Below are 10,751 nucleotides of genomic sequence, written 5' to 3' on the forward strand. Positions count from 1 at the left end.
TCTATCTATTTATTTTTTATGATTTAGGAGAGGTGAGTTTTTATGATTAATTAAATATGTGAAAGTGAAGAAAAGAAACAAGTTTTGAGGCAAACATTTAAATTATGGTGCCATTTACTGAGCTAGGTCATGGAGAGGTCATGGAGAGGAACCAGTTTAATTATTCAATATCAGATCTTGAAAGCTTCTATAGGCCAGTAACTGTTCTAGAAATTAAGGATACAGTTCTGGACAGATTAGAGTGCTATCGTTACATAATTTCTGTCCATTGTAGCTAATAGACTTTACAAATACATAATACAAGTAAAATTTTAATGTTCATCATTCCTCTATTCAAATAATTTTTAATGTGTATCTCCATTGAGCTAGGGACTGTGCAAAGTGCTGAGGATACTATGATGAGAAAAATAGACATAGTCCTACCCTCATTAAAGTTACAGCTTAATTAAGGATATAACAGTAATCAAAAATAAATAAAAATGTATAAACAAAATACGAAGAATGTCTTGAAGCAAACTGTAGTGTGTATGGAAACATGAAATAGGGGATAGTGAGGTCACTAAAAGTTTCTCTAAGGACATGTCTATTAGTTGAGACCTAAATGATGAGCGGAAATTCATATGTTTTGCTATATTCTGGGCAGAAGGATCAACAAATGCATAGATCCTGAAGTAGGAGGGAACATAGCCCATTTTAAGAACTGAAGGAATTTTATAATGTCTTAGAATGGAGGCAGGGAAAGCAAGAGAGATGTGAGAGAGTTAGAAAACCCCTCAATTTCGTAAGAACTAGACCTTACAGGGCATTTCTAGGATTCTATTTTCCTCCCTGGGAAAATGAAAACCACTGAAGAGTTTTAGTTGGGGGCAGTCTGGTTGCAGCCGGGACTGGATCTTTATTTTGGGAAAACAATTCGATCACAGTGGGTTGATGATGGAAAAGAGAGGTTGTTTTTGCAAGAATATAGGCGAGGAACAGTGGAACCGTGGTACCCTGTGTGCTTGCAGTGGAGATTGAAACTGAGGGTGGATTCCTAGCAGACTCAGGATATTTCATAGGTATAATCAGTAGGAACTTATGATAGATAGGAAGTAAGGGTTAAAAGAGGGGATAGGAAGGGTGAATCTTCATTGTCTGGCTTGGGTAATTGGTGGTGACACCATTTAAAATGATAAAGAAATTTGTAAGCTGTCGGGTTTTTGTCCCCCCCCCTTAGATTTATTTATTTATTTATCAGAGAGAGAGGGAAAGCACAAGCAGGGAGAGCAGCAGGCTCCCCACTGAGCAGGGGACTCGATCCCAGGACCCTGGGATTGTCACCTGAGCCAAAGGCAGACATTTAATCGACTGAGCCACCAAAGCATCCCAAAGCTGTCGGGTTTTATTTTGTTTTATTTCTTGGTGGGGAGGGTTGTTGGGGAAGATGTCATTTAGATTTGAAACTACTGAGCTGCAGACATCCTTGAGCTGTCCAAGTAGACATGGTGAATAACAGTACATGCGCTTGTCTGGATCTCAGCAGACAGTTCAGCTAGAGGCAGAGATCTGGTGGTCCTGAGCGAACAGTTGGTATTCGAAATTGTTAAAGTGGGTGTGAAATTGTAGGGAAAGTTAGCACATTCCCATCTGGACACGTTGACTTGGAAGTGTCACTGAGAAATCCAGGTAAGGTCATGGATAGAAATTAGAGAATCACTGATGTTCTATTCCGTGAAAGAGGAGGTAATAACAGTGCCTGCAGGGAGCAGAGATGGGCTTTGAGGAGTGTGATGACAACCTTTTTTTGGGCCTAGTTGTTCTGAAGAATCAAGAGGAGGAAAAGATGGGGATAAACATAAGATGGCACAAGAACTGGACACATTCTTCATGTGTTCTACATGTGGTTGTTGCCTTTGTTCAACAAATCACGTTGCCTTAAAGGAGGAAATTAATACAACAGGTTTTTTTTTTTTGAAGATTTATTTATTTGAGAGAGAGAGAGAGGGACAGAATATGAGCAGGGGGAGGGGCAAAGGGAGAGGGAGAGGAGAGAATCTCGGCAGACTCCATGCTGAGTGTGGAGCCCCACATAGGGCTTGATCCTGTGACCCTGAGATCACGACCTGAACCGAAATCAAGAGTCAAAGGCATAACTGACTGAACCACCAGGTGTCCCAGTACAATAGGTTTTTCTTTTTTTAATTTCTTTCTCTCCTCTTCCTTTTTCTTCTCTTCTCTCTTCTTCCCTTGCTTCCCCCTTCCTCTCACTCTCCCTCCTTTTCTTTCTTCCTCCTCTACTTCTGCTTCTCCTCCTCCATTTCCTCCTTCTTTGGCATTTTCTTTTTAGTTAAGCAGATCCATACTGATCTAACTGACTCCAGGCAATGCTCCTGGCACACAAAGAGGAGCGATTTGAGTAGAGTGTTGAAGAATGTTGACATGACTGTGTTTGCATTCTAGCTTTGCAGTCACTAGCTTAGGAAAGGCTCTTGTATGCTCTGATATTTAGTTTTCTCATCTGTTATGGCAATACTAATAGTACCTAATAAAGGGAGTTGTTAAGATAAGGTCAAGTATGTCAAACTTTATACTGTTCTGGGTGCACTGTAAATGCTCAGAAAAATATACTTACTTAATTCTACCTTTATGTTTTTCCTTTTGAATCTGAGACTTTTATAATTATTCCTTTAATACACAAATATTTGGTAAAATGGCACAAAAGAATGAAAAATTGTTATTTGAGTATCCAGCCCATCAGGGAACTATGATAGTTGTTGAGGTGTCTAAAAAAAGAAGCATACAGGAACTTCTTTAATCTTAAATGTACAATCTAGACACCAAGTCAGAAAGATAAGATGTCCCATTGTTTTCTCAGACAGTATCCCCAAATAATTTTGTATGGAGGTGTGTATATTTTTATTTTATTTTGTTTTAACTTATTTTAAATTAGTTTTTTAAATGTTTATTTTATTTAAATTCAATTAATTAATTAAATTAATTAATCAGTGTATGACTAGTTTCAGAGGTAGAGTCCAGTGATTCATCAGTTGCATATAATACCCAGTGCTCATTATATCACATGCCCTCCTTAATGCCCATCACCCAATTACCCCATCCTCCTACCACACACCCTGAGGAACCCTCAGTTTGTTTCCAGTAGTTAAAAGTCTCTATGGTTTATCTCCCTCTATGATTTTGTCTTATTTTATTTTCCCCCTCCTTTCCCCTATGATCCTTTGTTTTGTTTCTTAAATTCCATATATGAGTGAAATCATATGATAATTGTCTTTCTGTGTTAGACTTATTTCACTTAGCATAGTACCCTCTAGTTCTATCTGTGTCATTGTAAAAGGTGAGATTTAATTTTTTTTAAAGATTTTATTTATTTATTTGACAGAGAGACATCACAAGTAGGACAAGTAGGCAGAGAGGCAGGCAGAGAGAGAGGAAGGGAAGCAGGCCCCCTGCTGAGCAGAGAGCAGAGAGCCTGATGTGGGACTCGATCCCAGGACCCTGAGATCAGGACCTGAGCCGAAGGCAGCGGCTTAACCCATTGAGCCACCCAGGCGCCCCGATTTAATTTTTTTTAAAGGCTGAGTAATATTCTGGGGGTTTTTGTGTGTATATATGCACACGTATATATATATATAGATAGATATTATATATATATACAGATTCATCAACAGATGAGTGGATAAAGATGTGATATATATAATATTATGTGATATATATAATATTATATGTTATATATATAATATATATATGTGATATATATAATACCACATCTTTATCCACTCATATAATATATATATGTGATATATATAATATATATATAATATATATATAATACCACATCTTTATCCACTCATCTGTTGATGAATCTGTCAACATCTGTTGACATCTGGGCTTTTTCCATAGTTTGGCTATTGTGGACATTGCTGCTATAAACATTGGCGTGCAGGTGCCCTTCGGATCACTATGTTTGTATCTTTTGGGTAAATACCTAGTAGTGAGATTGCTGGGTCATATTTTAAATTATTTTATCAAATACTTTAACAAATACTGTTTGGCCTTTTTCCTTTAAATTATTCTTTCTACCTTACATTGTTAACGTGACATTGACTTTAGAGTTAAATTATATTTTATTGATATGCTGAACATATTAAATTCTCTCTTTAGGGAGAGCACATCAACTAATGATCTCCAAGAAGTCAAGATTCTTGCTCGATTTTTTAATGATGTTGTAAATATTTCAAGCATGAGTTTGACATACCTTCAGAACACAAATTTGCAATGTCTCCCAGGCGGCTACAACATCCAGCGCATCATGTTACAATCACTTACGTATCCAGAAAGGTAAGAAAACTAGATTTTGATTTCTTTGTATAATCTTTTCTTTTTTTTAAAGATTTTATTTACGTGACACAGAGAGGGAGGTCACAAGTAGGCAGAGAGGCAGGCATAGAGAAAGGGAAGCAAGGCTCCCTGCTGAGCAGAGAGCCCGATGTGGAGCTTGATCCCAGGACCCTGAGATCATGATCTGAGCCCAAGGTAGAGACTTTAACCCACTGAGCCACCCAGGTGCCCCTCATTGTATAAATTTTAAGCTTGAAAATATTGGTATGCTAGTATGCTAAGAAATGTTTTAAAAGTTTATATATTCAAACATCTGTTTATTATGTATTTCAGGTTATATTTCACATAAATATTAGAATATCTAAATTAGATATATTAGAATATCTAAAAGGTGCAAAATGCACTTTTTTAAAGGTGAAAATTAGTTTGAATGAAACTTTGTTTGGAATCACATTACCTAAGCCAAGGAAAAACACTATCATTGCACTAGACACAATAAAAATGAAAAAAAAAATGAGACAGATGTCTTCCTCAGAAGTTGATCAATAATTTCTTATGTATACATATATATTTACAGAGTGGCTGAGATTCCTTCTATACAATTTTTGCATGGGGCTCAATGGCTAAAAACTGTATAAGGAGGCATATGTCATAGAAGATAGAAGTCATCATGACTTTCAATGATTTTTTTTTCTCTTATATTTATTTTTATTTGGGAAGAGGAAAAAAGTCTATTTTCATCTGTTGTATCTAAGATTCTATATATCACTGGAAATTCAACCCTAGGAGTATATTGGCAGAAGTAAAGCTCTATCATATATATGACAACAACATGAGGAAAATCTGACTCTGTACCTTAATTTTACGATCCGATGTCTTGGTTTGACTGTTATGTCACAGATATCTCCACTCCACATCATAACTTGATTTTTTTTGGAAGATGATAGAATCCAGCAGTATTTATATGTCTATTTAATATGTTTTTCTTAGTTCCATGTTCTCATAACTGAAGAGGTTTTCCTACTATCCTTGTCCCCACGATATTGATGTATGTGTTCACTATGGCAGAATTCATATTCCCACACAAACACCTCTGTGAAAGCACTAAGAACCACTAAGACCTCTTTAATGAGTTGGCCATCTGTCTATTTGGATATGGGACATGTGATTTGTTCCAATTACGAGAGTCAACTGAGAGCCAATAGCCACGGGTTTGTGGATTGCTAGAAATCGCTGTTTTTTGGTTTACCGCAGAGCTTTCTATTTATTTCTCTTATGTTTCTGTATTTATATATTTGATTCCTTAATGACCTTTCTATGAATGTTGCCCATACTAAATAAGAATTTTGGAGAATAAAATTAATAAATGATAAGAATATGCGTTTAGATGAGATCTCTGTCAAAAGAGGAGAATTGGTGGGGGGGCACCTGGGTAGTGCAGTCACTAAGCGTCTGCATTTTGCTCAGGTCATGATCCCAGGGTCCTGGAATTGAGCCCTACATTGGTCTCGCTGCTCAGCAGGGGAGCCTGCTTCTCCCTCTCCCTCTGTCCCTGCTCATGTTCTCTCTCTCTCACTCACTCTCTTAAGTAAATGAGTAAAATCTTAAAAAAGAAGAAGATGATGATTATAATGGCTCCTGGCTTAGCTTCATTCAAAGGACCAAGTGCAGATTCTGTGCTAGCTCTTGGCTTTGCCATTCACATTGCTTTATCCTCAGTCTTGATAATACCAACTTGGCTGCTGCTTGATTCCAAACTCAAATCCCATGAGGATGGGTGGGAAAAGAGTTTTTATAGTCTCTTTGCACGTCACTGACTTTGACTGGGCAAGTACATACCTTTGAACCTCACTCTGTGGTCAGGGAAGTAGATTCTTCTGATTGGCCAGGGAAGTAAATCCTTTGATTTATGCTTACTTATTCTGTGACAAGAAGGGATCAAATTCAATCCTACGGAGAGTAGGATGAAGAATGTTAAAAGTAGTATTACCCGAGAAGATAATATGACCTCTAAGGTGAAAAAAATAACAGGACACTACAGAAAGGCTGAAAATATTTTGATAAAACAGGCAAACATTAATTAAAAGTGGATTGGCTTGTAATTTATCTTACTGTAGTTATATATTGATTTAACAACAACAACAACAAACTCAATGTAATTTTGATTGGCTGATGCAGTTAACCTGTGAATGAAAGCAATAAATGAATAGGTAAACTGAGTCACTCGAATTCAGATTTTTCAAGATCTGAATACTTCAAACGATTTTGGGGTAAGTTACGTTTTTGAAGTGGTTATATTTATTGTTCTGGATAGCCATAATGTAATATTTAGCCTGATAAGACAACTGGAGATTGAACAATGTAGTAACTCCTCAAATAATTTACTCCAATATATCATGGAGGGTTGATGTATAACTTTAGACACGTTTTCCTTTTTCAAATTAGTTAAATACTTGAATCATTGATTTTATAGCTTTGTCCTGAATGCCTTACTTGCTTCCTATTAACTTCCCTAGTTATATAGTGTTGCATTTAGTTGAATAATTTCAACATTTCATAAGCCATTTTCAAGATGAATAATGCTGGTTAAGTGTGTTAAGATTTACCACATCCCAGACACTGCTTTTGCAACCTTTGCAACACCTCTCTGAGCTAAGTTTTTTCTTCTTTTTATTAGTGAGGGAACAGAAACTGAGAGGTTACTCAGCTGAGAAGTGCCTTGCAGTGATTTGAAGGCAGACTTTTCTTGGTTTTTGATGTTGTTGTTTTCTTTTCTTCTAGTTGCTGTTATTTTGATAGGAATAAACATTTTTTTCACTAATTAATATAGTGATTTATTCCCATTGTGGAGTATTTAGAAAATTTAATTCAAATGTAATGCTACAAGCAGGAGCTGTCACTGTTAATATTTTGTCAGGCTTACTTATCATCACACATGTGACAAGTGAATTGTGAATCTAATTATTTACATTAAATGACAAGCCAGGTTTCTGTGCAGAATCGTGCAGTTTGAGCTGTGGGCATCACTGTTCGCATAGATAACGAGGTGAACGTAATGTACTTGGAGCTGTGCAATACCATGGACCTGATTAGAAGCATTTTTTTCTTCCAAAATATAAATTAATGGCAGCCATTATATTCTGTCTTTTGTGAGATATTCAGATCAGCCTTTCCTTTATTGTTAGGCATTTTGGTGCTTTTTCCTCCCCCCCCAATGTGTGCTTATCATGAATATTGACTCTCGATGCATAGAAAACCATTGGCAGGTAAACAGTTTCCTTGTACTATATTTATAGAAGGAACATTAAGGAGGAGGAATATTTTCAAATCTTCTACCCCAGCACACAGTGTTCACACTTTGATATTGGTTGGTGGTGAGTCTACAGACAGTGGTTGCTTTCTCCTTTTTAAGTCCCTTATTACAAGGGGAAAGGAAAGGGGGAAAAAGGCAGACAGATGTGTCCACCATTATATGTGACTCCCTGTCTTCTTAATCATTTTTGCGTAGACAGCTATTGTACCCAATTTACTCATTGGTTAATAGCTTTAAAAAATAGGGTAAAGTAATTGGAATATGCTATAGAGGAAAAATAAACATGCATGTAATTTTAATTTTTATGTAAAATCTTAACAGTGGGTAAGAAATGAAAATTTACTAAATTTATAAAATTTAGATGCAGTTGTTTCTACTCAGGGCAGGGGGTGGGGAACCAAAAATACATTTTGTGGGTGGTTAGAAAACTCAACATTCCCTCCTGGCTGGGGATGCTAACAGATGCTTGGATGAAATGTATGCTTTAAGTTTAATTACCTAGATAATTACCGTAACCGTTTAGCTGCTTTTCCTATTTAGATCTGTCTGTACAGATAATGTGCAATTAATGAGAATTAGCACTGCCAAATTATTGGGAATGTGAGTTTTAAAAATGTGATGCCTTATGGTCCAGATAAGCTGTGTACGCACTCAACCAGTAATGATCTCTGTATAATAAACTCTGATGCTCCAGCACAATTCCCCTTCAGGGCATTTCCAGTAGAGCGGGGCCTTTGAACTTAGGGACTGAGAGGAATATATATTCACAGTGCAGGAGACCTGGGATAATTTCCTGAGAGAAGTGGGACTAAAGCTACTTTTTGAAACTTGAGTGAACGGTAAAATGTACTCTTTTTGGTATATGGCTCTATGAGTTTGGATACATTCATGGAGTCATGTAATGACCATCATGTTCAAGATACAGGACATTTCCATCAATGACGAAAACTGTCTTGAGCTAACCCCCTTCTTTTCTTTCTTTTTTTTTTTTTTTAAAGATTTTATTTATTTAACATAGAAAAATCACAATTAGGCAGAGAGGCAGGCAGAGAAGAGAGAGGGGGAAGCAGGCTCTCCACTGAGCAGAGAGCTCGATGCGGGACTCGATCCCAGGACCTTGAGATCACGACCTGAGCCAAAGGCAGAGGCTTAAACCACTGAGCCACCCAGGCACCCATAACCCTATTCCTGGTCCCTGGCAACCACTGTCTCTAGTTTTGCCTTTTTCAGAACATTATGTAAAAAGGGAATCATGATAGCATGTGCCTTTTTGAGTGTGGCTTTTTCCACTTAGCTTCGTACATTCAAACTTTATGCATTTTGTTGCTTATACCAATGGAATGCTATTGATGAATAGTATTCCATTGTATGTATATACCAAAGTTGGTTTATCCACTCACCAGTTTGAAGACATATGGTTTGTTCACAGTTTTTGATAGCTATCTATGGATAAAGCCAACATAAATATTTGCGTGTAGGTTTTCATGTGAACATAAGTTTTCATTTCTCTTGGATAAATACCTAGAAGTGAAATAGCTGGGTCATACTCTAAGTGTATGTTTAACTTCAGAGGAAACTGCCAGACTGTTTTCCGAAGTGACTGTACATTTTGCATTCCTACTGGTGCTTAGCAGAGTTCCATTGCTTCTTCCGCATCATCAAAGACTGCACCTTCCCCAATGTTTTTGTTGTTTGGTTTTTATTTTCCCCAAACTAATAGGTGTTTAAACATTGTGCTTTTATTTTTTTTCTTTTATTTCTTTTGTTTATTTTTTAAAGATTTTTATTTATTTATCTGACAGAGATCACAAATAGGCAGAGTAGCAGGCAGAGGGAAAGGGAGAAGCAGGCTCCCTGCTGAGCAGAGAGCCCGATGCGGGGCTCGATCCCAGGACCCCGGGATCACAACCCGAGTCGAAGGCAGAGGCTTTAACCCACTGAGCCGCCCAGGCGCCCCAAATGCTATTGAATATTTTAAAAACTTGTCCGGTGATATCCTAACCAAGCTAGAAGGAGCCTGGGAACAATGTACATCTTGAACTAGAGCAATGCATCTGTCAAGTAAAGGGGAGCCGTCAGCACTCGTGAAGCTGAATTGCCCCTTTTCCTTGACTAAGTTGCTGTTACTCACATAGGAAATTTCCATTTATTTCAACCATTTTTTTTTCTTTAGCTCCTTTCCTGAACTTTTACCAATCTTTTCTTATCCTACTTGGTTACCTTTTTATGGATTTTAAGAAGGTTTTTAAGATTCTTTGAAAGACATTAATAGGAAGATAAAAACTAGACAAGATGCTTGATTCATCATAGTGACTTGACTTTTCAGAAGTCTTCAAATGCTAAATACACAATCTCTCCAAGATGTAGAATTCTTTACTGATTATCATCTCCACTTTAGTAGGTGGAAAAGAGGACTGATTAGATTATTAGAAAATCTGTGTATGCAATTAAGCCCCATTCTTTAATGGTGCCTATCATGATAGAAAAAGTGGCCCAGCCACTAAGTGTCGAGTTCAGGCTTCAGCTATTTCAGTATCCAAAAATGTCTTCCGTATAAAGTAAATATCTCAATGAAGCATCAAGGAGAGGAGAAATTGAAACACAGAGAATTTTTTCTTTCTCCTAAATATTGTGTCTACTTCATCCCTGCATAGCCAAATGAGATGGAATGGGAACGAGGCCATAGGTTTGTCCCTGCATTTGGAAAACTAATCAGTCGCAGGTATTGAATATCCTACCGTTTATAAGGAAAAAATATAAACTTTGCCACTTTTTACAAATAATTATTTTTTTTCTCTCTCCATAGACCACCACTTTGCAAATACAATTTTGTACTTGATGAAAATGTGGAAGTATTTCTCAATCTACACACATGTAAATCAAAGGAAATATAAAATGCTTTCTTCTGTCAAATATAAAAATTTGTTTGTGAATTGAAGAACTTGTAAATGGGATCAATCTGGGATTCAGATATTTCTACTTCCTGAAAAAATTTTTAAAATAAAAAAATATAGAAAACTATTAAAGTGCATATAATAAAACATTCTGAATATATTCTTTTTTCTTTAAAGATTGTATCTATTTTATTTTAGAGAGGTTTAGC

At 36.7% G+C, this 10,751-nt stretch overlaps 1 protein-coding gene across 1 annotated transcript in view; it reads left to right on the top strand.

The window, feature by feature from the left end:
* LIPI (lipase I) overlaps window positions 1–10,547 on the top strand; it is a 56,162-nt gene extending 45,615 nt beyond the window's left edge. Inside the window, exons 9-10 of the mRNA XM_044254995.1 lie at window positions 4,159–4,335; window positions 10,455–10,547. Of these exons, the coding sequence (XP_044110930.1) occupies window positions 4,159–4,335; window positions 10,455–10,542 (265 nt within the window). The 3' untranslated portion in view covers window positions 10,543–10,547. The remainder of the gene's footprint in view (window positions 1–4,158; window positions 4,336–10,454) is intronic.
* Window positions 10,548–10,751: the final 204 nt, after the last annotated feature.

The sequence above is a fragment of the Neovison vison genome, chromosome 6 (assembly GCF_020171115.1).
Source record: "Neovison vison isolate M4711 chromosome 6, ASM_NN_V1, whole genome shotgun sequence".
In the NCBI taxonomy this organism is placed as follows: Eukaryota; Metazoa; Chordata; class Mammalia; order Carnivora; family Mustelidae; genus Neogale; species Neogale vison.